The sequence below is a fragment of the Lineus longissimus genome, chromosome 2 (assembly GCF_910592395.1).
Source record: "Lineus longissimus chromosome 2, tnLinLong1.2, whole genome shotgun sequence".
NCBI classification, from domain to species: domain Eukaryota; kingdom Metazoa; phylum Nemertea; class Pilidiophora; order Heteronemertea; family Lineidae; genus Lineus; species Lineus longissimus.
Window position 1 is genome coordinate 1819450 of NC_088309.1, and position 27967 is coordinate 1847416.

General features: G+C 42.6%; 5 protein-coding genes across 5 annotated transcripts; 2 read left to right on the forward strand and 3 right to left on the reverse strand.

Moving 5' to 3' along the window:
* Positions 1–4937: 4937 nt before the first annotated feature.
* Positions 4938–6521, forward strand: LOC135483442 (uncharacterized). The gene is made up of 5 exons (XM_064764386.1): positions 4938–4997; positions 5357–5625; positions 5883–5958; positions 6300–6380; positions 6484–6521. The coding sequence occupies exons 2-5, from the start codon at positions 5365–5367 to the stop codon at positions 6519–6521; spliced, it is 456 nt and encodes a 151-aa protein (XP_064620456.1). The 5' UTR covers positions 4938–4997; positions 5357–5364.
* A 1874-nt stretch (positions 6522–8395) lies between these two features.
* Positions 8396–10767, reverse strand: LOC135483489 (serine--tRNA ligase, mitochondrial-like). Its single transcript, XM_064764444.1, has 2 exons — positions 10509–10767; positions 8396–10011 (listed from the first exon to the last, which is right to left on the reverse strand). The coding sequence occupies exons 1-2, from the start codon at positions 10623–10625 to the stop codon at positions 8737–8739; spliced, it is 1392 nt and encodes a 463-aa protein (XP_064620514.1). The 5' UTR covers positions 10626–10767; the 3' UTR covers positions 8396–8736.
* A 152-nt stretch (positions 10768–10919) lies between these two features.
* Positions 10920–15376, forward strand: LOC135483490 (osteoclast-stimulating factor 1-like). Its single transcript, XM_064764445.1, has 7 exons — positions 10920–11246; positions 12007–12053; positions 12367–12481; positions 12715–12806; positions 13036–13155; positions 13481–13649; positions 14207–15376. Exons 1-7 carry the CDS (start codon positions 11195–11197, stop codon positions 14257–14259), a joined length of 648 nt encoding a protein of 215 aa, XP_064620515.1. The 5' UTR covers positions 10920–11194; the 3' UTR covers positions 14260–15376.
* Positions 15377–15937: 561 nt separating this feature from the next.
* On the reverse strand, positions 15938–21491 carry LOC135483491 (sedoheptulokinase-like). Its single transcript, XM_064764446.1, has 4 exons — positions 20834–21491; positions 17594–17769; positions 17219–17416; positions 15938–16938 (listed from the first exon to the last, which is right to left on the reverse strand). The coding sequence occupies exons 1-4, from the start codon at positions 21454–21456 to the stop codon at positions 16547–16549; spliced, it is 1389 nt and encodes a 462-aa protein (XP_064620516.1). The 5' UTR covers positions 21457–21491; the 3' UTR covers positions 15938–16546.
* A 642-nt stretch (positions 21492–22133) lies between these two features.
* Positions 22134–25889, reverse strand: LOC135483492 (uncharacterized). Its single transcript, XM_064764447.1, has 2 exons — positions 25746–25889; positions 22134–25227 (listed from the first exon to the last, which is right to left on the reverse strand). Exon 2 carries the CDS (start codon positions 25203–25205, stop codon positions 24255–24257), a length of 951 nt encoding a protein of 316 aa, XP_064620517.1. The 5' UTR covers positions 25206–25227; positions 25746–25889; the 3' UTR covers positions 22134–24254.
* Between the last annotated feature and the right edge of the window lie 2078 nt (positions 25890–27967).

Sequence of the window (27967 nt, forward strand, 5' to 3'; positions counted from 1 at the left end):
TTTATATCTGTAGACTTGCCACAGCAAATATTTTTTCAATACCTCTCCAAATATGTACTTGAGAGTAAAAAACATGCACTCGTCTAATTGATAGGCCTCGACCCTCCAACCTATGAATATTCATTAGTGGTCTTGTCTCTTGCTAGTCTCAGTACTGGCGGGCTGCCATTCTCGCACATGTTACTATGGGCTGGGTCGACCCCAAGATGGACAAACGATCGGCAATGGCTAGAGCTGACTCAATATGGCTAAAAGTGACAGCCACTTGGCTAAAAGTGGCTAGGAGGAAAAAATTCACAGAGCCAACCCTGCCTTATCTTTGCCCAGTCAGATGAATAGCTGTCTCCATTAGGGTGTCTAGAAAGGGTGACAGTCAAGCTCTGCCAAGTTGTCAACATGGCGAGAGATGGCTGTCTTATCAATCATCAACAGGTTGTGACGATGTCCCAGCATGTCAAGCCTGCCATGTTAGGGAACTGTTCTTATATCCATCAGCTTGGTGGACAGCTGACTCCATAATCATTATCCCGGTAGGCCAAGTTTGCCGAGTGACACTGTCATGGATGTGTCAAGCCAGCAAAAAGGACTCTTCATTATCATCACGTTTTGTCATTTGAATATTAAGCCTGCCCTGCTGTGACGCTGTCTTCGACATGTCCTGTCTTGTTAGTACGGACAAGTTGTCCACATGGAAGATGGTCGACTCCCCAAGAGACTGCTCCTTTGGCACCAGGAATTGGAGTCAAATAGTTCAAGACGGTGAAGCGGGATGCAGAAACTACAGTACAGTCAGTTCGACAAAAAAATTGACCACCTGGTAGCGAGCCCGTATAAGTCGACCAGAGACCCCACCCTCTCGGTGTCTGTGACTGTGGCACGGCACATCGTTACTGGCTGTGATAAAGTCTATATAGTACTCTAACAGTTTCGCTCAGTTCAGTGTCTTCGATGTCCCCGTTTCATGCCTGATATCTTATGACAGTTAAAAATTGGTCCACACCTTATTTTTGACCACGCCAAACTCACTGTCTTATAGACTATCAACAGGCTTAACAACTCGACAGATATGTAAGTCTCATTGACCAAATAATACCTGAGTGACTTAAACTGAAGCTAGGCCTTGTTATGTCATTCTATGGGCCGATGATACCGATCAATCTTAAGATCTATTTGATATAATGTATGAGTCGAAGATTAGTTTCCTAACTAGATATCAAATCATTGGCCTGTGGGATATTGACTTGTTTATATATTGTGTGTCGAGTGGCTCTAGGCGTCTTCCATTGATAATTTATTCAATTTCATTCAAAAGGCATCGAAAATTTCCCGGATAGGGCAGTATTCTCATATAAAAAGGTAAGCTGCTAAATGCAGCTGGTTTCAATCTGTCGACAGGCACCTCCAAGCCGTCCTTCAAGACACGGTGTAACGGTTTAAAATGTCCTTGGATAGAATATCCCGGATTCTACTCTGCGCTTTAGATCAGGTATTGAACGTCAAGGGTCTATAAAGTACCATACTTCAATCAATCACGATACAAGAAGGGCACAAGGGTAAGGCACTTAGTGTGGAGGAACATTTCAGACTGCTATACCGGGTAATTCCCTCATAGAGTAGGGGCCTACGAACAACCGAAGGATCTGAAGACACCGGTCCTTCGACCACTCCTGGAATTTTATATGACGTCCTCTTTGAATCCGCTTTGCTCATGGTCAGCAGGTGGTCAGTCGTAAGCCTTTAAAACTGCTGCACCCTCAGTAAACCATGAACTAGTAGCAATACCCCGGGAAACGGGATGGATCCGTCCTGATACTGGGGTGTGACTACTGCACACGCTTCGGTCACATACAGCGACACTACTCGATTACATGCAAGATCTGCAGGAACATCCGAGTATGTAGTTGCAAAGTTGCCGGCTACTATATGTCCTTTTACCTGGCAATCAAGCGCCCCCACAGAATAATCATGCAACAGCTGGCCTATGTTATAACGGCATAAGTTCAGCATCTGGAATAGTGATGTATGACTCTACTTTCAGGACAACCGTGACGATTCTCCACTATGCAGAATTCTATCCTCCTTTTAGTTATACTCGGCATAATCGGTAAGAAAATATGAGATCAACTGGTTAATTAGAAAATATTTGGCTGTCAAAAGACGTTCGGCGACCAGTGGCTGGGTTTCTCTAGATTGGTTGCCTGAAAAAGCTAAAGAGGCCAGTCTCCCCATATTTGGTATTCAGTTCCTTACTCTTAAATTCCGAATCGAAGATTATCAAATATAATCACACCAAACACAAGCGTTTTTGTCAATAAGGGTGAAAGGCACATTATGAAAGGACTGCCTAGGGTACAGTACTGAATGGTAAAAAAATATAAATGAGTCCCGCTATAGCGCAGTGTGTCGTCTAATAACTTTGTATGATAGGTTGTGCAATTCTGATAACTTTTTTGTTCGCAGTCCAAGAGAGTGTCAGTCTATCTTACAACTGTGACTTCTCCCAGGACACGTGCGGATATGCCGTGATCTCAGAGGACTCGGGTTTTGAGTGGAAAAGAGAACTAGTGTCGTCGCGAAACCTTGGCTTGCAGAGACCAACATCCGACAGCACGGGGAGTACAGATGGTAAGTTGCACCAAGCATGTCTAAAGACCAGGTCTTAGGAATTATAGTGGTAGAAATGAGACAGAAGCCATAAAACGATTCCGCCCAAAGGAACATGTAACATTGTCACAACCACGTGACACCACCCATACAGCTTTTTAGTTTGTAAATGCATCGTTCCTCATCTTTTAGGCTACACCATGTATGCGAAACTCAGCTACACAAGCAGCAGATTTGGAAAGACAACCAACCTAACATCTCCCGTCTTCACCCGGTCCTGCCGTCTCCAGCTGGCATACTACTTCGACTCCGCCAAATCAGGCTCCCGTTTCGAGGTGTTCGTTGTCCGTCCTCAGGATGGTTACATCGAGAATGTAGTGGATGTATCGGGTCAGCAGGGCCCGCAGTGGAACCAGGCAAGCTTAAATATTCGCCCTCAGACCATGGGAGGTGACTTTCAGGTAAGGCTAAGAGGCTATAGATGTTCTTCACTGACGTCACATTATGACGTTGCCAATTGTATTGCACTGCCATTGGCCGTCATACGTGGTCACGACATAAAGGAATGCATTGGCAGGTGGCCGCCACAGGACAAATTTGCCGATTGAGGACCATCTCTGTTTATGCTATGCCTGCATATGCTGTCCTATATCAGTGATCATCGTGGCTGTGACATCTTAAGGATTGTGAGGTTTTTTTGTATAGTCCTTATGGTTATGATGTTACAACTGACTACATTATTGTCTCGATCAAGCCAGAGACAGTTTCGGTTGTGCCAGGCGTACTTGATTAACACAACTGCAATAATTACTTTCCACATAGGTGATAGTGTCGGCGACGCATACCAGCCGAGGCGACAGTAATTCGTACATTCTCGACTACGTCAGGGCAGGATGCGGTAAGTCAAGATTAATGAATCAAGTCGCGGACAAATATATATGGCTAATTTGATTTTGGCTGAGATAAACTAACCAACACAGTCCTAACCATGTAATGGGCATTCTTTCGTACTAATTTTGTCTCAAAGCATCTGAGAAACAGACCTACCAATCTCCCAGTAGGCAGACTGCTTGCATTGATCGTGCGGTATTCAGCTAAGGGCGTGGAGCTTGGCCAACCGCTGTCTATAAGCAGACGAGTCAGCATATCGTCTCTTCCCTCCCCTCCCTCGGGAGCCAACTATCGCAAGGGTTTCTACCTGTTGGAAAGGACAGATAAACACACAGTACCCTACCTCATTCTTTCCTTGTTCTCTGCCACTTCTGTCTGTCTTTCATTTCAGATTGTTCCGACTCCCCATGTGAACATGGTACCTGCGCCTCGGTCGGGACAGACGACTTCCAATGTAATTGTGACCAGGGCTGGGCAGGTAAGGAGAGGACTTGTCCCGATGGCAGTATCGTTTACCCGTCACAAATCCCAATGCATCTATAGTGCTATTTGGAACAACCGAGTCCTCGTCGTGTCTCCTACCTATTTTTCGCATGAGGAGGGACTCTCAGTGTGCTGGAAGGATATTTGAATCTCAGGAATACTCTGTATTTGAATGTAATTTCTAACCGAGGACAATGTCATAACCCTTCGCATTCATTGCTTTCGGAAGAAGGTCTAACGCAGACGACTTGCAATTTCGTTGTACGTCTGCTGTTGTCGTCGAGGACGGATTGCTTTGCCTCATTCAGATGTGCAGAAATGATTATGACATATGATGTTTTATGACGAAGACTGTTCTAACCTGTTTTGCTGGTGTTCGCTATTGGTATCCATACTTTTGTCAGTATATGGGTGTATGATGTCTTGGACACCGTTGCAACATTTCAATCAATAACATCAGCATCAACGTTTGATTTTGTCATTCTTTTTTTCAGGGGTATTTTGTAGCAAAGATGTTGGTTCCGATGCATGCGTCAACGGTCCCTGCCAGAATGGTGCCACTTGTCAGAGCACAGGCGGAGTAGCTAAGTGTACCTGCCCAAGTGGGTACCTCGGACAGTTCTGCCAGGCTGTGGACCCATGTAACAACCAACCGTGCAAGAACGGCGCGACATGTCTCGGGACAGAGTCAGGTTACAGCTGTATGTGTGCGCTTGGCTACGGTGGTTATGATTGCGACAGTATCATAAACATGTGCTTGGCCTTGCAACCTTGCCTTAACGGAGGGTCCTGCCAGACGAACAGTGTCGGTTATTCCTGCAGCTGCCAGGCAGATTTTGGTGGGACAAATTGCGAGATAAAGATTGCTCCTCTCGGGACAACATGCAACTTCAACAGTGACACATGCGGCTACATTGTGACATCAGAGGATTCTGGTTTCCTGTGGAGACGCGACCAGGTGTCTTCCAGCAGCCTTGGACTGAAGAAACCAAGCGCGGACAGCACCGGGGATGCAAATGGTAAGCCTTACGAAAAACAAGTAGAACTTTTTGGGCAGGTGTGACCAGGTGAAAACGCCTTTGTAAAGTTAAACACGTCAGGAAGACAGTCAGTGGAAGATTTGCCATCTCCTTGAAATAGGGTTTGTACTTCAAACTCTGTCTGCGGCATGAGCATTGGATTATATACTGGTAGACAGTGATTACCGTTCTGACAGTATTCCCAATTGGCACAACCAGGTTTAGTAGGACGGCTGGCCAGCTCGAATTTTACTCCTGAGTACATGTTCTTCACAACTTGATTTTCAATTTGAACTTTTACGAAATCTCAAATAGACCTGCCCTTAAACTATCTTCACTGCTTCTTCTTCTCTATCTAGGTTACACTATGTATGCGAAGATGGGTTACTTCAGCGGCAGATACGGAACGACAACTAATCTGACATCTCCTGTCCTTACCAAAGTTTGCCGCCTTGAGTTTGCCTACTACTTCAACTCGGACAAAACTGGCTCTGACTTTACAGTGATGTTGGTCAAGACAGACACCAGGGCTACGGACAATATTTTCAGTGTGACAGGAGCACAGGGGGACCGCTGGAACAAGGAGAGGATAGATATTCGTCCTTACACATCCGGAGGAGATTTCCAGGTAGCTATGATGTTGATTGATCATCTGACTCTACCACAGTGGCAAATATGATGGGCAGTCACAGGTTTGGTGTTGCTAAGCCAACATGTCACATGCAACAATATGATGTAAAACATTCTAAATTTTGTCATAACTACATTCTAAATTATTCAGATGCATCTATGCTGCAAATAGTGCTGCAAGGTGTGTATGAAACAGGACAGATTATCTAAGAATAAAACACTAGGGTTATTATAGTTTTCCTCTTCTTATTTCAGGTGATATTTCAAGCCGTCCACACCTCGCAAGGGGCTACGAATTCATACATATTGGATTTCGTCTGGACAGGATGTGGTGAGTGAATATATGATACAACTGTTGTGTGTCTGAGAGAGTCCGGACACTTTCACTTCAGCCCCAGGCCAGCGTCCTCGCCTAGGTCAGCCATATCCTAATACAGGAATCAAAGGAAACGGAGGACTCCGACACAGCACGAGAACTAATGCACGTGGATTCGCATCCTGAACCTCATGGTCTATACTGCCTTTAAAACATAGCCGGGTTAAATCTTGATGATATATAAAAACATTGGTGGTCAATAAGATAGTAGCAGATACGGAAAGACGACCGATCTGACATCTCCTGTCCTTATCATTTTGATTCTGGGTTTATTTTTGATTTTTGCTTTCTTACAGCATGTTCACTATCCCCGTGCTATCATGGAAGCTGCTCCGAGACCCTTGGTTTTCAATGCAACTGTGATCCAGGATGGACAGGTAAGCATTCTCAAGTTGTCCGAGTTGGGACGGTATAATTGTTGGCCAGGGAATTGGCTTTCATCAGTCCATTAAAATTAGATTTTGACATTGATATATTCAGCATCGATTGAAAATGACTGGCATGAAGATACAATTTAGGAAGTAAATGATGATTACTTAATATACAAGAGCAATACTTATCATATTCTAATCTGATGTCTACCTTTGTTTCAGGTGTTTTCTGTGATGAGGTGTTTGCCAGTGTTACCATGACAACACCAACAATGCCATCATCATCCCCAACCATTCCAACTTCATCCCTGACAATGCCAACTTCATCCCCAAAAATCCCAACTTCATCACCAACAATGCCTACTTCATCACCAACTGTGCCAACTTCATCTCCAACTTCATCCCCAACAATGCCAACTTCATCCCCAACAATGCCTACTTCATCACCAAAAATGCCTACTTCATCATCAGCAATGCCTACTTCATCACCAACTTCATCCCCAACAAGGCCAACTTCATCCCCAACAATGCCAACTTCATCACCAAAAACGTTAACTTCATCACCAACAATTCCAACTTCATCATCCACAATGATATCCTCATCCCCAATAAAGACAACTTCATCCTCAAAAAAGCCAACTTCTTCCCCAACAATGCCATCCTCGTCCCAAGCAATGCAATCGTCGTCACCAACAAAGCCAACTTCTTCCCCAACAATGCCAAATTCATCCCCGATAATGCCATTTTCTTCTCAAACAGTGCCATCATCATCTCAAACAATGCCAACTTCATCACAAACAATGTCAGTGTCACCTGGAACACTGCAAACTTCCTCACCATCAATACCATATTCATCAGCAACAATGTCAACATTATTTCCAACTTCAACACCAACAATGCCATCTTCTTCTCAAATAGTGTCATCTCAAACTATGCCAGCTACCTCACCATCAGCGACATCATCATCTCCAACAATGCCTTCTTCATCAACCACAGTGCCAACTTCTTCCCCAACAATGCCAAATTCATCCCCGACAATGCCATTTTCATCTCAAACAGTGCCATCATCATCTCAAACAATGCCAACTTCATCACAAACAATGTCAGTGCCACCTGGAACACTGCAAACTTCCTCACCATCATCAATACCATATTCATCAGCAACAATGTCAACAATATTTCCAACTTCAACACCAACAATGCCATCTTCTTCTCAAATAGTGTCATCTCAAACAATGCCAGCTTCCTCACCATCAGTGCCAACATCCTCACCAACAATGCCATCAGCATCGGCAACTATGCAGACATCATCACCAGCTATGCCATCAGCATCGGCAACTATGCAGACATCATCACCGGCTATGCCAACTTCCTCACCAAGTACAGCACCTACAACAAAACGGCCCCCTTCTCCAACTACAACAAGCCCGGAACCATTGATCACCACAACTCAAGAGGATACTGGTGGCAAAACAGCACCAGTTGTATCGAGCCAAGGAAACACTGGTGCCATTGCCGGGGGAGTTGGCGGTGGTGTAGCCATCCTCATAATAGTCATCGTCATAGTTTTAGGTGTTATTCACATCAGACGCAAACAACACCGCGAGGAAGTCGCCAGAAGACGCATGGCAAGGTCAAGAAGTTTCGTCGACACTTTGGATGATGAAGACAATGCATATTTGGATGACAATAGTACTTTCATCAACAGAGCATATTCTGGAGACAGTGAGGTATCATATGGGAGATTAGAATCCCAGGATTCCAAGGACAGTTCAATTCTGGTCTCGTTGGGAGATGATCCAGAGAGAGGGCCCATTTGATTACACAAATTATTGTCATGCCATACATAATGATTTAGGGTCAAAATCAATTTTTTACTTCAGGGGGAAGGGGGGGCATTTGCCCCTGCCCCTTCTCCGCCATCCTGAGATACATGTTTTTGATACTCCTAAATCTTTACATTATTATAGCAGATAGATAAGGCCACACATAAGGAAAAGTAATTTCATTTATTCCTTGTTTTTGTAAATAAAAGAATGAGCAGAACTGTAGTAATACAATGTAATGAATTTAAAATCTTTTTCATTGTCTTTTCTGTGAAGCTGTATTATCTGCAAGTTGAAGTCTCTCTGTGAGCCCTACTTCAAATGCTTCTCCTCTAGTACGATAGTACTCATCCTGACAATATCAGGCCATTTCACTTGATACATACTTGCTCCCTCGCGTAAGGAGAAGTCGTGTTGTAGGTCCTGCATTGCAAGAGGATGGATAGTAATTGATACCTGGAGCACACAGATAAGCGGGCATAGCTTATTGAGAGCTAGGCAAATGTGCCAAGTACTTTATGACACCAAACTTATAATCAAGTCTTCTTTACTTTTTTAATCCATTGCATGATGGGTGGTTCACAGTCTTTTACTATCCTGTCCATTCCCATGTACTCCACAAGTCTCTCGGGAACAGTAATTGAGCCATCTTTATTCTGATAGTTCTCCAGAACAGCCATAACCATCCGAGGGATGGCACAGGCAGTACCGTTGACAGTGTGGACATGATGAACAGCATAACGATCATCAACATATTTCATATGCAATCGTCTACTTTGATAATCAGTGCAATTAGATGTGCTTGAAATCTCGCCATAGAATTTCTTATGGGGCATCCAAGCCTCAATATCATATTTCTTGTAGGCAGGTGCACCTAGCTCCTGAGTAGGCATATTAAGAATCTGAAAATTCAACCCAAGTCCCGCGAACAGTTCTTTCTGAATATCCACAAACTCATTGAATAGTGCCTCACTTTCTTCTCCCGACTCATTGGCAGTCACACCAAACATTTCAACTTTCGTGAAGTGGTGAACTCGGTAAATACCGGATTCTTCCTCAACGCTTGACGTCTCTGCACGATAGCAACGACTCACTGCCGCTACTTTTTTCGGTAGCTCCGTGTCCTGGAGGACTTTATTCATGAACATGCCAGCCAAAGACATCTCAGCAGTGCCTGCCAAACACATGTCTCCATGGCGTGTACCTAGTTTATAAACCTGTGTCCTTGTGCCAGTCGTGTTGAAGCCACATGCTTCAATGATCTCTGGCGCGATCAAATCTGGGACAGATACAAGAGTAAACCCACTGTTGACAAGTTTATCTAAAGAATACTGAATCAAGGCCTGTTCTAATTTGGCTAAGGCACCAATGAAGTAGTATGTCCTTTGACCAGTCGTCAAACCTAAATCTTTTGTCCTGAGAATGCCCAGATAAGCACCCAGTTCCACCACACCCTTGGGTTGAAAGCTAAAGTCTCTCTTCGTACCAAAAGTGTCAACAACTTCTGCACAACTTTCCTCCCCAACAGGAGATGATGGGTGAGATATATTTGGGAGGTGAGACGCTGCATCCAATAGCTCTTCTTTAATTGTGTCTGCATCGGCATCTTTAGTAGTACTCTCAAGTTTTTTGTACAGTTCAAGAACTTTCCTGATGTCTCCGACACCTTTCCTGTATACTATGTTTTGTTCAAGTTCTTCAGTGAAGGCAGGATTACATAGGAACAGCCAGTCATACTCCGGGCGATTCAATAATGGTTTGGTCTTCATCTCGGATGCGGTTGATGAGCTAAATGCCCTTGTTGTTGACACCTGAAAATTGACAACAAAATTAATGTAATGCCATTTTGGACTTGGTATCAAGTATGTATGTCGACCATTCTCCAAGCAGATTGAAGGACATTCTATCCGTCAATGCACACTTTTAGACCTCTGAAAGAATTTGTTTTATCATCAGGAAAATCATGGTAGGCCTATGCCATAGGCTATTATGGAGATGAAATGGAAGAACCAAAACCAAAGTTCATAGAGGAACTTACACCAGGCAGCGGAAGAAGCCACTGCTGGCCACAAGCTTCATCCGCCTGCGTCTGGGGTAAAAGAGTCTCTTGTATTTCAGAAAAATCACCATTGCCATTGGCACATTGGCCATCATTGGCGTCAACGTCAATCGTCATCGGCATTCCCATATACAAAATATTTGAATATTTTGAGAACAGTTATTCCAATAATATTAATCTGGCAGCAAAATATGACTGATCTATCATGTCTATCTTCCACAGTCAAAAAATGAGCAGTAAGATCCTCACCTTTGCCTTTGGCTTCGCCTTAGACAAACAACTAAGCACATTTGCTTGTGATGGCGTTCCATAGGAAACTATTCGCCGAAATCCTACACACAATAAGGATGATTTCATTTGTTTCATCTCTTTTAGTTTGAGTTTTTGGCTTGAATATGTGGTATGATACGAACTCTTCACTTGCAAATTGTTGTTTCTTTGAAAAAAGTTGAATTTGATGGCAAAACTTCTAATGGTGCGGTATAACTCATTCACTCAATACAGAGACTGGTACTTGACGGCATTTCACTCGTCATGAACTAGATTTGGGGCGTCAGCTTCCGGTGTCCGGTCACGTGTTTTACTAGACTCTCGCCAGTCTCTTCTATCATTCATTACAGAGACTGGCACTTGACGGCATTTCACTCGTCATGAACTATAGATTAGGGGGCGTCTGCTTCCGGTGTCCAGCCCCTGGATTCTTGCAGTAACCATAAATATTTTATTCACAAAACCAATACCGTACCATATATAACGGTTAAAACCATATTTCCAAGATTATTCGATTATTTGGCACAGATTAGTCAAATTATGAATTTATTGCCTTACAGATTTTGTTGCAACAGTCCACTTGTAAACTTCCTTCCTGGTTTCAAGTTTTAGTTAGGCCTAAGCTTATTTTCATCTTAATTCATACTTGGTTTTACGTGATTAAAATGCAGCGAGCACCTACACGTCCAGCACCTCCCAGACCTGTTCCAAGACCTGGTAAGTAATGTGTTTTAACATATTGCCATTGTAATCCGAACAATGTCTGAATGTGAATGTAAATAAAGCAAAGTTAGCCGACCTGTCCTATGTTGACCATCTCAAAAGTCCACTCACTCCCTCACTGTGCGTGTGTGTGTCTGTCTCAGTCTCAGCAGTCATGCAATCTCGACTCGAGTCAAGTCTCAAGTCAAATTTCAGTGGGTGAAGGACAATGGAGCAGCAGACCATTGGCATTGGTTCAGTACACCCCATCTGTCAAGTCAAGTCAAGTGAACCATGACTGAGCAGTGATACTGTCAGTTCGACAGTGCAACAGTGTCACTTCGACACTTGGTGTAATATTGTCTATAGATCGATGCACTTGATTGGGAACAATGTTTACGAAGACGTCGCGTCACGTCACATAATAACAGTACTGAAAAATGCATGTTGACGTGATGACTGCCAACACTACTTTATGTAAACGTTGTTCCCAATCAAGTGCATGGATCTATCAAGCCGGCCGCCGCATGGACACCACCTTATCAATGTCTGTCCAATCATCATCTGTGATTCTATCTACCTCGTCATGTTATCATGTTTTGAGTCTCCACAATAAAAATATAGAAGACACAAGTTTAGACAACACCACCACTGTTTACGAACATAGGCTTATCTTCCAGTCGAAGTTCAATGAAATGTACATTGCCTGGCACGTTATCCAGAGAATTCCACTTTCATTCAAATTGACTTGCATGTAATTTAATTCTCAATTCAGGTCAGGTGAAAGTGGTCCGGGCAGTTTATAATTACGAAGCCCAACAGGTAATACAAGTTCATACATGTACCCCCACATCATTCAATAGAAAGATTCAGATTTTCAATTAACAGCGAGGAGATTTGATTATGATCTGCAGATCAATTTATTTGTTTCGTTTTATTGTTTCGAGGCAAACGATATACCAGATTGGAGAGAACAATGCCCTGCTATGGGGATGACATGAACTGACATGAGTAAGCAGAGTAAAAATGTATTCGTGAAGGCCGACAACATGATGATTCCACCAGCTGTGCCGGTAGTTGAATTGTGATGTTTCTCTCCTGTAATATAGATTCAAATATTTCTTATTTACTTCAGAATGATGAGCTGTCATTTGATGAAGGTGACCTTCTCTACATCACAGACATGAATGAAGGAGGTTGGTGGAAGGCCAGATGTGGAGGCAAAGAGGGGTTAGTCCCCAGCAATTATGGTGAGACCTTGTATATCAAACTGAGATTGAATCATAACATTCTCTGCCATTTTGTCGAAATAAGTACATAGCTCATCCTGGACTTGATTGAAAGTCAAGGTTTCCTGCTGACAAATGTTTCCATAAGGGAGATTCCAATTTACCCTCTTGTAGCTCTAGCTCAGGGTCTGTGCCCATCAACCTATGAAGAAGAGTTCACTTCTGACAGTATCTTGTTTTTGCTCTCCTTTCAGTTGAGGAAGGTACTGAAACTGTTGACAACCCTCTTCATGAAGGAGCCAAAAGAGGCAATTTGCCCTTCTTACAGGAGTGTCTCAGAAATAAGGTATGTCTGAATGTCTGAATTGATTGTTAAATCCAAAATTTGTGTATCTGTGTTGCAAGGTGGAATAAAATCAGAACCTTGATTTTTGACTGGTTTTGGTTTCTTGCTGAAGTAATTTTGATTTGATGCTGTAGTATTTGGTTCAATTTGAACTTTTATGAAAGATATTAACTTGCGACGTCACATCAAAAAGCTTTCTTTCAAGTGGGCTTCCATCTTCAATTTACAGGTTTCAGTGAATGGGCTTGACAAAGCTGGTTCCACGGCAATCCACTGGGCGTCACATGGAGGACACATGGATTGTCTTCAAGCACTATTGGCAGTGCCCAACTGTCAGATAAATGTGCAGGTAGGTCACAAGACGTATTTATTGTCAGCCATGTGAAAAAAATGGATGTAGGCCATTGTGACAGGCCGCATTATGGAGAGAACGTACCCACTTCATGAGGAAGAACTGCGTGACAAACCTTCTTGTTTGAACACTTTGTATATTTTGGACTTTTTCCCAACTAGTTTTAGGATGTCATTATTAAAAGTGAATCTAATATATGTTCCTGGTTTGATAATTTTACGTTCAGACAAATTTGAACAAGGAAATTATGGGTTTGTGCAAAATGTTGTGTTTGGCTGATTTATTTGGCAATCCAGATAAACAGGAATCTTTGTTGTTTCAGAACAAACTTGGAGACACCCCGCTCCATTCTGCTGCTTGGAAAGGCCACCCTCACATCGTGGAGGAGTTACTTAACAGAGGTGCTAGGACTGATTTACTTAACAATGATAAAAAGAGTGCCTTAGACTTAGCTAAGAGTCCAGAGACAAAAGCTCTTATCTTAGCTAAAGGTATGTGTTTTTTTATGTTATGCACTAACTCAATGTCATTAACCCTTTGAACCCGACAGGCCAGTTTTGCATCTTGAGGCTTGAGCATCTGAGGAGCTTGGAGTCTTCCTTTCACCGTTTCCTCCATTGGGTCTTTAACCTACCTGCATGTATAGCCCACAGGCCAGTTTTGCATCTTGGAGAATCACCTCTGTGATCACTCTCCAAACAAACCACAGCACTGTTGTCTGGCAATTTGAGAAGTGCCACATGTAGAAGCTTTGCTCAGAGCTAAAGTTTGGGTTTACATTCTTATACCAACTGTGTTAGAGGTGTTGTCAGCCAACTTCAAACATTGCCGAGTAGTTCAGTCATTCTTGTAAATAAAGGACATGCCTCAAACAGTCAAACCCTATAGTTTGCAGTGCAGATGTGACGACATGGAGATCCTCTTGTAGTTGACGGTGAGGGTGATGTACTGTTACTGTGGCAGAGGGGACAATGATTCTAAGCTAAGAGTCTCTTCGAAACGACTTGTCTCTATTACTGTTATATCCTCAATCTTTTCATCTTTTCAGTGAAGCCACAGCAAAATGCGACCGATTATGGAGATGAAGAGGACTCAGATTAGATTTGATGATCACAGTCTCTGCATTTGAGGCTCAATGGGCAAAGTAGAGTTGCTGTCATGATCATGGTGAAATGTGAAACAGACACACCAAATAGCGTCTCCACAGTATTTAAACAGGGCTGTAGACTGATATACAAACCCAGTAAATGCAAAGTATTATCATGATAACTTCACTACAGCAATGTTAATACCTGTGCCACTGGAAAATACCGTGAACATGAACACTGTAGGCCTTTGACATTGGAGACTGTTGATACCTTTTTGAGAGGGCAGCATAAGTACTGTACTGGTACTTAGAGATATGGGACCATCTTTGATTTTTGGCTAGTGTAAATGAAAAATAGCTAAATGTCTATTGGCAGTCAAGTGACAAATCGACCCTAGGGTCCGCACATATACGGATATAAAGATATATATGTGTATAAGATACATAGAGAAATGGATGGATTCAAGATTAACCCACTATGGTCCTGTGCAATGTTCTCTCATCCTTGTCATAAGATGACGACCATAGTCGGTGATTGATAGTCCCATTCATTAACTTTGAGAGGGGCCACTGTGCCCTGCAAGTGAGCCATTTTAATCACTGCGACCGCATGTGTCAAAAATCACTCATTTGTGGTTGGTCATCGAAGGTATTAACAACAAGGATCTGTGATCGCAGAGACCTGCAATCAGGAGAAATCCCTTATTTGTTATATTGAAGCCTTGGGGAGTTAATCCTGGATCCACCCTGGTGCATGTATATAATCAAGACATGACTGACAACATTGATAGTTAATCACCATCGATACTGCCAAGTAGATCAATGCCAACAGTAACATTAATCTACGCTAGAGATGCTTCGACATCAGTCCACCTCATGTAATCTTGCTGGTGGCATGGTTTATAAGATTCTTTCCATTGGACAACCTGATATTGAAAACAGAGTGTGACGTCACACACTGGTTCTGATGTCGCACACCGATTGCCACGTCAGTTGTACTTTTATGTGTTACGTCAGGGGATGCCTCATGATGTGTAATGGTGAACTCTCAATATTGTTTTGTACAGTTGAAAAAGTCTACTTTAGTGTACATCCATTGTATCATTTCACTTCATTAAAATGAAAGCTGTATATATATATAAATAGAATGTGGTTATCATTCAATCGATCAATCCATATTAGACTTGGAGGGCACCTTTCCTGGACGCCCAATGCTCAAAGCGTCACCTCCCTGCTGTGTTGATTCAAGAGTGATTTTCAATTGACATTGCAAGTGCAAGAAAGAGGGGTCAACCTCGGTTTTTCCATTTCGGGAGAATTGGGTAAAATTACAAGGAGGCCAACAGAAAATGCATTAGGACAGCTTCACACTCACATTGACCGTGTCAATCTTTCTTGAATTCACCCCGGACCTGGAGACCATGGTCTGTGGTTATCAACCTCTCCTCATCTTGACCAATCGAGGGTTTTAAAACATCTACTAATTGATAGATCTGCTCATGCTCACGAGCACATCAAAATTGAGTGAATTTTAAACCATGAAGTTTCAAGGCACCTCTCCCAGGACAGTCCCAACCCTGGAGGAAGCAACATAAAGCGAGCTCCTCTTTACCACCCCCTGGCATTGGCAGCCTATTTTCTTAGGCACTTGATGTTCCAACTATGCATGGAAAGAATCAACCGACCACCACATTGAAAATGTCTATAGATTTTTATTGAGAAATTTATAAAACGAGACAGTATTGACAGTACGGTGGTCCTAGAAATGAAATCTAGGTTCATAAGTGCTCATTACATGTATGTACAATACAACTTATTCCTCTATAAGAGGATATAGAAGTTAATCGTGAAGAGCGCAGAAGTTGAGCTCCTTTCCACTTTGAGTGACACTAAATAATATTTCATGGTCAACACTCGAAGCAGTACTAAAGACCTGCAGACTAGGTATTGTTAACTCAGTGACGTGCATGCGACAAATATTGGAAAAATTCCCAGAGACAGAAATCGGTCATCCCTTCAAAGTGCAACAAACCACCCTAATTTTATTGCATATCACAAGAACAAGCAGACAGGCAATTTTCTCTTGCTTATAGCAGCAATAAGCCATCCAACTTTTACATTTTCCAAATGTGATCCATTGTCCGAATGTGAGATATTTGAAAGATCTTTAAATATGTGGCTGTATGCCCAACCACACTAGCCAAGGCTGTATCCACAATCACACTAGCCTAGACATTCACACAGTGAGGTATCAAATTGGCACTATATGAATTCATAAGGTTCAAAAAGGGTTAATGGTCATCAATGTTTGAGGATGACTAGTGCAGCACCTACTGCCGCATCCACACCGTTGCCATAGGTAACAGGGAGCTTGTAGTGTCCCTCCACTTCCTCCTGGAGAACACAGTTTTTAGTCAAAGCAGATCCACTTCCAACTATCCGCTTGATATTTGATCCAATTAGAAACTCGGATGACATCATACTATACAAGTTCGAGATAATCCCACGACAAAGTGACCGGTAGACACTCCCCAAGGTCAAATTCAGGGTTGATATATGTGTGACGGATGCGTGCTGGTCGGGTTTGTGGCGCTCGCCGTAGATGGTTGGAACTATCTCTAAGTCGGTGTCGTGGCACTCCTGACCCAATGCGAGGACACGTTCCCAGATTTTATTCTCTGGTACACCCAAGCCTGCAGAATAAAGGAAAGTATTAAAGACAAGGAACACGGAGCATGGAATGAAAAGACACTTTAACTGCAAAGGGACCAGATTTGATTCCAGGTCAGATTGGCTGGTCCCTTCAGACTGCGGTAGCTGGGTTTGATTTCAGAGTCTCCTTCTCCTAGCTGTCTTGCCGTCCAAGGTTCATGAGCAACTTCTCCACCATGGTTTCCTTCTCTTAGACTGGATGCTGACCGACGCTAAGGAGACCAGTCTTTGTCAGATCATGCCCCAACATATCAGACTTACCCAGTGCATGCGTCCACTGTTGTAACATCTTGACAAATGCAGCCATGGTGTTACCCCCAGTTAGACTGGCAGCTACCGCCAAGTAGCGATCATTGAAGTAAGGGAAGTAGTTTATGGTATCGTCAGGGTTCGTGGAAGGAGGGACGAAGTCTGTTGGCATTTGGAATGCTAACTGAGCTGACGTACTGATGTTGAGCACTGCAACAGACAAAACAACAACCACTTGAAGGGCAATGACAGCAAAAATCGAGACACAAGTGGCAAGGAATTGTGGCTGTCCTCTTGCTCTCAAATCGTCTTAGTGGAAGGAGATGAGTATTTTCGTTAGGGGTCCGCAGTTTTCCAGATCGGTTGTATGCACAGAAAGCTTCTCACCTGCATCATGTTCTTGTTGAAGGCTAGAGTACATTGAGCACTGAAGATCACCAAAAGCAGCACCAATCGGTGTCCCCTCAGGGATATTGTACCATGCACACTCGAGGTGGCCGACTAATGTTCCTGTATCACAGACTTTTGGTAAGAAGTGGATTGGGAAACCAGCAGCTGATAATCTGTAAGATACAAAATGAACAATTCATCTAAGCATCGGTAACAGTGTGGGCCGATAATCCAACTGGTGTTTAACTATAGCTTGGCATGTTAAAAAGGGTTATTGTACCATGCACACTCGAGGTGGCCGACTAATGTTCCTGTATCACAGACTTTTGGTAAGAAGTGGATTGGGAAACCAGCAGCTGATAATCTGTAAGATACAAAATGAACAATTCATCAAAGCATCGGTAACAGTGTGGGCCGATATATCCTACTGGTGTTTATAAACTGTAGCTTGGCATGTAAAATTCTCATCCCTCATCTCATGTAGCGTGTCATGCCTTGGAGGAGAAGACATCTGCAATCTTTAGTATCAAAATGAAGATATTTCCATCTGGTTATCATTATAAAAGGCAGTTTCTACATTTTAAAGAAAAGAAATGCACAGTTTTATTGCACTAAAGGTCGAATAGATAGCGCGTCCACTGACTTGCTGAAGCCATACTCAGGTCCTAGAATACCAATACACAGACTCAGAACAATTTACTAATACTATTAATTGACAGCAGAATCAATCTTCTTCCAGTTAATGAGGCTGACCATAAAAATAGAAAATAGGTGACAGCTTCATCACTCTGCCGACTGCCAATTAATTCTTTGACCACGCTGCCAGAGGAATCAATGGTACACGAAATGAGGAGCGTGTCAGAGGCTGCATGACATTATGTTTACAGGAAATTAAACAGCAGATACTAAAGGGCAAGGGTGGAAGGCTCTTAGTCTTAGAAAGGGTGACAGTGATGCGAATTCAGCCTCATAGCAGCTGCAAAGTTGGAGTCAGAAATGGGTCGTTCACCTCTATACAGTAAGGGGACTAGATTGTGTTTTGTTAAAGGATGCATATCTTCCTGGTGCAAGGTGAACAGTTTCAGTATAGAGCAATGTAGGAAAGACCCCTGTTGGCGTTTTTGTGTACCTTTATCTGGCCTACCTGACAGCTACCCAAAGACTCCCTTTAATTCTGGTTGGATTGTTTGCAATGATGTTGGTATTAACATGCCTCTGGCATGTCTGGTCTACTCCATGAACTGTGAAGTAAACATTACTCATTAAAACACTAAGCATTGGGCACACAGCAATATCAAAAGCTTGAGACCCAGTTCTCAAGAGTAAATCGGATACAGATTGAATAGTATTGATAAGTTATAATAACAACAGTCCCAGCATCATAAATCATGGAAACAGGAAACATTACTCTTAAAGGGGCACTATCAGCAGAAGCTATGGGTCAATGGTGGTCTTAAGGTGACACATGCACAGTTAGTTAGGGGACTGGGTCGTGTTTCAATAAGTCGTATGGCATAAGCCTGAATAGTTGAGATAAGACACGAATGACGAGACAGCTGAAGGCCAGCACAATGACAAGGGTTAATGATAAAGGACCATGCATTCCATTACCAATGTTAAGACCCCAGGGATAGCAACTGAGACAGATTGATCAATGGCTCATACACCATATCACAAGATAAGACATCGGCTTCACACGGGCACACCAGATCCATCACTGCACCATTGACCAGTTCAATCTGTGTCACAATCCTGAAGAGGGGTATGCCTCATCAGGTCTTTTGACCTTAGTGGAGGTATGCTGTCGATAAGACTTAATTTACCAATCCCCCCCCCCCGGGAAAGTGATCCAGGTTGCCAGGTGTAGTCAAGGACGCAATATTAACTTTTTATTGATTCTTCACACTGATTGCGTCAATATTGTAGAAACAGTACTATAATGAAGGTATGCAATATCACTGAGATCTGCGATGACCTTCAGGCATGCCAGGGGTTCCTATAACCCACCAAGTTATGCCTTGGATAGGCACAAACAAGACAAGATCTGCAGTGACAAACACGACAAGAGGAATGGGGCAAGTGCAGGCTCTTTCCCCGCACGTAATTCATACATCACTGTCTTCGATTGACCACTGGCATGGCTGGTGCCATTTCGAAGTATCTGCTGATGGCTAGTTTCTTATGATTGATGAATCAAGCCTTGAACAATTGTCTCATTGGACAATCATCCAGCATGGGTAGAAATTCTGCAGTTGGCCTACTTGTTGCATTTTATTCATAACGCTGGTTAGATTCCTTCATTTGGTTTCGGCTTGGCCACTTTAACATAATGATTGGTGTTTGGAACAGGAAGTGTTATAACTTTATGTCACTGACTCCGAACCCCTTACCCCATTCACCCCCCCCCCCCCCCCCCCCCCCGTCCGCAGATCAATTCAAAATGATCTCAAATTCAATTAGTTAATACGGGAAGCCATTTGAGATAAAACGTTGACATTTCAAATTAGAGCTTACCGATTTCCATGGCAACCATAGCGATTTCATTTAAATGGAGGCCGAAAAGTGCAGAAATATGTTCTCCCCAGCAGGCAATTACTTTGATGGAAGTCCTATAGCCAGTAATGGAATGAAACTGCCATAAAACCATTCCATTAAACATGCCCTTGGGATGTTAAAGGAAACCAATCACGACTTAGACAAGCTTGTTGTCGTAATAAATACCATACAGAGATCAACCTATGCCAGAGGTATGTTTCATTATGATGGAAACCACCATTAAAGCACTTACTCTTAAACAATGTGTGTATGAACTAGTTCATGCAAAAAGATTGGTTGGAACAGATTTGTATACCTTAGGAATAAAGATTACCTACATTCAGATACTGCCTTGGGTCTTAGAGTAATTAGACTACTCTAAGCTTGGGCTAAAGGGGGCCATATCAAATTGACAGAACGGACTGGACTAATGCTTTGGGACTTTTATCTTGAACTGGAGGCGAGATTGATGAATTCCAGGCAGTGCACTCCAATGATGCAAACCCCCTCCGAGTTCAAAATCGGAGTCAATGCAGCTTTTTCCCAACCACCTGCAAAACGGTGCCAATTGTTTGGGGTCGAACCCACTCAGATGGAACTTTGTGAAGCAAACCGTTTTAAACGCTCTAGTCTATAGTAAAACTCTTTGTCACAGCTCCTGTAGTACGATTTTCTTGTACTAGGTTTATCGATCCGGCCTACCTTTCACTATTCCACTGCTTGGAAACTGTGTCGAAGTATCCCCAACTGGCGGCATTCTGGATGGACATGACGGGTCGTTCTAAATGACACAACATTGCGACAACAAAGTCTTGAATCGTCCCAGCGCAGTCATAATCCTCGAGAAAAGACGGTTTATTTTCCATAAACCAGAAAACTGTTGCACAGCCCATTCCTGTGGCTAACCGCAAATGCGAGTCGGGCTCCGGTAGTTTACTTAAGAAATCTTTTGTGCATCTCCCGTCCTGCCACGTAAAAAGTTGACTCGTTTTATCTGGGTCAAACCTTCCGAAGTTATTCTGGGTCCATCCTGCTCGGGACTTCCAGAATATAATGCCGTGCATCTGCCCGGAGATGCCAACCCGACTGACGCGGAGTAACTTTTCTTTAGGAAGGCCTGATACACAGAACTGCAGTGCAGTAAGGACACGTTCTGGATCCTGCTCATCACCCAGAGGACCTAAATCATTGGGAACAGTTGCCTTGGTTTCCCTTGATAAAGTCTGCACAACAGTGTTATCTTTACTATCTACTAATGCCACTTTGACAGTGGTTGTGCCCAAATCGATCCCCAACACGAAATCAAGGCCACCATTCTCTGCCATGATGGAGAAAACTCCCAACAAATGCGGAACACAGTATTCGTTTATCTGCTTATGATGTGATTCATGCAGTAGACTATATCCTTTCAACCATCAGTGCCACCTATGTTTCACCACGTATACTGATTGTTGGCTCAGAAACAACATGCACCGGCACCACCAGAACTGTATTCCTGCAATACCGAAGTATGGATATCACCGGGGGTATCCCAACCAGACTTTCTTTTCAGGTGGGGAAGGGGGCGGCAGCCGAGGGGAGGGATCTTGATCACCACACGGCAGAATAAATTGCATCAGTATATGGATGGGGAACAAATGATTGTGACAACAGATGTTTGTCAGCTGTCCACTTGGGAAAAATGTCTCAATTTCACCATAGTAAACTGACAGCACTTCACCATGGTGAATTGGGATGGTGAGAAATATTTACCATGGTGAGCATGGTAAACACACTGAATTCACCATGTGGAGCATGGTAAATTGAGATCTTTTTCGTAAGGGATGTCTGCCTTGGAGTGCTCAAATCTTGCCAGATTGTGACTTTGTCCTTGGGACACTAAGAGTTGGGATATGTTCACCATGAAGTGTCTGCGTCTTCATGATAGCAAATTGTTCCTGTGACCCTCCTTCAAAGTGTTTACAACAAGCAAAAACCAATAAAGAACAGATGATAATGCAAATAAATATATTTTGAAAAATAAACACTACAAGTGATTGAACTGTCCCACACCATCTACACTTGGTTCATATAACGGTAATAGTGAATCGATGTGAATAAAATTGTAATAGACTAAGATTGAGAATGAAAAAAGAAAGTATCTGAAGTTGTCAATGCCAAAAATATTGGTGTCCACTATCCCAGACAGGCACTATTCACCTCCACCACTACTGGCATCATTTAGCCAGTTGTACAAGAAACTTTTTAATCACTAAGTCAACCAGACATTGTTTTAAGTAACCCAGAGACAGTTGATAGGACCATATCAAGACAATCAGTTAAAAAACCCCACTGATTTCCTCCTAATAATTGTTAATGTAAGATAACATGGTAAATAAAAGTCCTCAAGAATAAGCCTTTATTTGTTGTGGAAGTGTGTTGTGAAGAGATACTAAAAACAGCCTCTTACAAATGATAACTCTCTCAACCTACATTCGACTACTTAAATCAAATGCAATTTATCACAGAAAACTAAGACATCAGATCAGCCCTACAGATAGAATACCCAAAGCAAATATTTAGAGCCTTGCAAATACTGGAGACAGAATGTAAAGAGCAGGCCTAACACAGAGAATCACAGCAAAGACCACTAGTATCGTGGCTAAATGCTAAATAGCAACTCATTGCATTACAGTTTGTGCGAAACTCAAAAGAGGAGTGCCACAAGATGCCGGGCTAGCACAAATAATTGCCACAGAGTTCATGTAGATGTGGCACTACAGTTGTACATCCAAAAGTATCGAAAAAATTGTTTATGAAGTAACTGTTTCAACTATCTTCAAAATGTGTCCAAGAACCAACCTTTGCTCAGGAACTTTGTAATTATCATTAGGGCATTATCTCGAGAAATTCCTCAAATTCAGCGCTATAAACTATAAAACAAAGCATACAGTTTTTAAGTCAATGCCATCATAAGTACACATGTTAAATAGTGGAATCAAAAAGGATTTATAAGAAAAGTAGAATCACAGCTAATTATATGATATGAGAAAATCACAAGGATATCAATCTCCCAAAATGATAGACCAGATTGCGGGACTGAAATAGTCTAGACATATAAAATTCACGTGGACAGATAGAAAACTGAGCTAGTTTTTAAAGGGAGACTAAAGGTAGCAGCCAGGTAGGTCAGATTAAGTTACACTAAGTCGCTGATAGGAGTCTCTCCTATCTCACAGTACATCAAAACTATTCACGCTTGTACAAGGAACATACAAAAACAACACAGGCCCCTGATTTCCTATTTAGATGCGTACAATAGTCACCTGAAGACTTTTAATTTGACCTCCAAGCTCCTGCCTCTATCCCCTTTCATATACATGCACAACACAATACCTAGTTGTATCAAAGTAATCTACAACAATATCACCTATGTCAAAACACTCACACTAATAACAGTGGAAAACAACCACATACTTCAAAACTGGACTGCAGAAATTCTGTCATGTATAGGGAGATGCACATGTATGGCAAGAAAAGGTACACTATGACATTTACAGACATCCCATGGAGAAGACATGGAAAGATATATACATACACATGAACACATCCGAGACCCCTAACTGTGCATTCTACTAGTAGCAAGTCATCTATCAATGATACCAATTGGACCTCAAAGCTCTCGACTTCTGTCCCCCTCTAACCATCCAACGCTGTTCACTTGGACCATGGCCTACTTGAGGTTTTTTGAAGACCTCAGTGTCAATCAACAAATGTGACAAACTCAGTTTTCTCCCAACACCACCCAACGCTATGTTTATCTATCTGATCTCATTCACCCTATGTAATGTTGGACGTGGAGCAACCCAGTACCAGTAATTTTTATAAGTATCTACTCTGACTAGAAAAATATATTTCACTCTATCCTATTCCTAATAATAAATTACAATGTGAATATTTTATGTAGTGTAGCCCATGACTTTCCACCACCAATTTAATACTCCTACAGTAAAAGTAAAGTTTGTTGTTTGAACACAGAGAAGGATTTTTTAAGTTGGGTATCTGCTGTCCACACACCCAAATATTGTGTAAACATGGAAACATTTTTTAATTATGATAATGCAACTTGATAATGATAATGACACTAAACATCTGTTTCTTTCCCAGTTAGGTATGACAGCATCTTGATTGTCTTGTACTGGTCCGGCACCTCCATCAAAGCATGTAGGGCAAACGCAGCATCTGGATTCTTAGCCTTCAAAGTCACCTTGTGATAATCAACAAACTGAAAATTATCGAACTTGCGTCTTGGCAAATGATTATCAAACTCTTCCATGATGTCCCATGGGCCATCACCAACGCCAACCACGATGATACTGATCGGGAAAGCAGACGCATCAACAATGGCATTGATTGTCGGTTGTTCCTCGTTTACTTGTCCGTCTGCGATGATCACCAAGATATGATATTGTTTCTTTACTTTTGCCATCTCAATACATCTATAGATCAAAGGTGCAAAACTTGTTGGTCCACTCAGAGATATTCTGGCTGCAATTTTGTTGTAAATGTCCAAGATGTCCTCAAAGGACCCACACTCGTTATCGTCACCGATGAAAGGGAACACATCCTGGTCTGTTGTGTGTGAGTCGCCAAAACCGTAGGCACTGATTGCATTCTCTGCAATGAATGGCTCCAGGGCTTGCGAGAGGATACTTATAACTTTTTGATATGGATTATATGTTTTACCAGCAACGATTTTGTGCAAGCTGTTACCGCCAAATGTCTTCCTGCCTTGCCATTCATTACTTGCAGTAAAGTCGACCCCAATCACAAGGTTAACATTCTCCAAACCTGCCCGCTTACATGCTCGACTCACATCCTGGAATGTCTCAAAGTGATCCTCAAATGCCTTGAAATGCAGAAAATCATCCTTGCTCAGTCCAAGTACGGCAAAGAAACTACTCTTCTGGTAATCATCCTTGCGTTTCTTGGCAACTTTTTCTTCCTCTGTGAGTTTCTCTGACTTTGGGTCGAAGAGGTAAATGAGGAAGAGCCCCACGACCACAGCAATACAGTAGAGGATGAGATTCCACATGGTGGTTGGCCCGTTGGGGAGCCTGGAAAGACAGAGTAAGGAAAGTGAGATAATAAACTGAATACATGCAAGTACTCAGCTGCTATTGGGTAGAGATTATTATAAACCATGGAGGTATTATTACATGTTTACACTAAGTGAAGTGGTGAAGTGTGTCTCCTTCTTTATCAAACTCCTGGTAAGCTGCTTGTGTGTTGCAGCTCAGAACCACCTTCTCTGTTTCTGGCGAGACGACAACTATACATGCTTCCCGAAATTGGTGGCTTGCATTTGAACTAACCTTTTTGATCCCTCTTGGCCTTGTCCGTCATTAAAGGCATTCAAGTATGTTGGTCAACCATGACTATCTCCTTTGTCCCACCACCATAAGGCCTAGTTTCCCCTTGTGACATCACTATTTCGGACACTCAGCGCCCCATTTCTGGAAAGGTGTATAGGCCTATCTGAGTATCTCATTCGTGAGCGGATCCAGTAACTATTCATTTTAATAATGTACATAACCTTCCAGCCGTTTGCACAGTCAATCCACAGGCGACTTACCAAGTGTTTACGACCCACAATTTTTATCTGTTCAGGTTCACATCATTTTAACATAAAAGCTCTAAAAACCAGGACAGCTGCAGCATCCAAAAAAAAGCGAAAAATCATTGCAATATTTTGGCGATTTGTTGCATCTTCAATGTCCACACATTGTCATTGAGGGATGTCGGAGTTCCTCTGGTAACAGATGACGCCACCATTAGTTGAGGTTGTGGCAGTGAAAACGAAACGACGTGAAGTCACGTGAAGAACCGCTATATGCGGGAAATACGAATGCGCACGTGAAAGGGATGACCCACTGTGGGATTTGTAAAGGGGGTCCTGGGGGGGGGGGGGGGGGGGGGGGGGGGGGGGGGGGAGGGGGAGAGGCCAGCCTTGGGCTTCTGTTAGCCAGAATTCATACTGGTGATGAACCATTCAATGGGAACTCAGGTGAATGTGATCATCTGAGGAATCGGATATGGATTCATACTAGTGATAAACAATGTAAACTCAAGTGACTGTGATCATCTGAGATATGTGTAGGCCTATTCATCATCATCATCATGTCCCGCAACCATGCGGCCATGGAGTTCTAAGCCTTGGGCTTCTGTTAGCAAGGATTCATACTGGTGATAAACCATTCAATGGGAACTCAGGTGAATGTGATCATCTGAGGAATCGGATATGGATTCATACTAATGATAAACAATGTAAACTCAAGTGACTGTGATCATCTGAGATATGTGTAGGCCTATTCATCATCATCATCATGTCCCGCAACCATGCGGCCATGGAGTTCTAAGCCTTGGGCTTCTGTTAGCAAGGATTCATACTGGTGATAAACCATTCAATGGGAACTCAGGTGAATATGATCATCTGAGGAATCGGATATGGATTCATACTGGTGATAAACAATGTAAACTCAAGTGACTGTGATCATCTGAGAGATATGTAGGCCTATTCTTCGTCATCATCATGTCCCGCAGCCATGTCCCGCAGCCATAAGTTTTTAAAAATCGAAGTCAGCAGGGTCAGAGTCAATCAAAAAATAGTTTTGAAAGTCTGTGGCAGGGTCAAAAGTAATAGTTGTTGGCGCCGATGATGTCAGCAATATGTTGGATTTCCGCCCCACCCGTGAGATTTGCTCTCGTCACGTCATGGGCACATTGAACTGCTAGTGAACCATGCTGAATATGTACCGGCTACCGCCATCTCCATCATCACCGACGATATGTGCCGGTGCCGGTTGTGCGAAGTCGTTTCAATGAAAAAGACGTACGCCACTGCCGTACCGGTACCTAAGAAAACTTGCCTTTTCAGGCAAATTTGCGATGATCGAAACAATACATCTACCTCATAGTTCATGTATTCTCATATGACAAACCCAGTGGACACATAACCTGAACTAACATGCAGCGATCGGGAAAACTTGGTGACTACTGACTATTGGAGTCGATAGGTGTTAGAAGTAGGAACTAGATGTATTTGGACCAACATTGAATATAGGTCAACTACCGGCGTACCCCTTTAAACATCCAGGCACCAGTGATTTTCGATATCATCCGCCTCTCATAATGACGAAGGAGTATAAAAAGCCTGAAACCCAGGATACGCTTTCACTGATTTTGATTCAGTGGAAATTTCACGGTCCGACACTAATACTTTTTAGCCACAATGCATCCTCGAATATAGCAGCTGCCGATTCGAACCATCCTCGGTAGTACTCGAACGCCCGAAGTGAGTATGTGCTACAGTTTGAAAAGTTTGGGTGCGGGATATAATAATGATGATAATGAAAATTTAGACATCTGTACATGGATGATTAGATAACAAGATAAGGAGGAAGAAAAAAAGAGAAAACAGCGGCAGATTCACCGGGAGTCGAACCCATGACCAGCCGATCCACAGTCAAACACTCTAAGCGCTGAACCGTCAAGGCTTTCATGCTGACATGGAGATTTTATTCGCCTCTTATATGCGGTATGCAAACGAGCGCGCCGCAATTGAGACAAGGTCGCGCAGGTGGCAAAGTGATTTGCCGAAATAGTTCCAAGTAATTGTATATTTCGATAGTTGTTCAGTTTTTTCTCAACATATCGTATTTATATACCTCAGTGATATAAAAGATTATCTTTGCAGTTGATTTAACGTTTGAATGGCCTTTTTTGAAAGTTTTTAGAAATCGAAGTCAGCAGGGTCAGAGTCAATCAAAAAATAGTTTTGAAAGTCTGTGGCAGGGT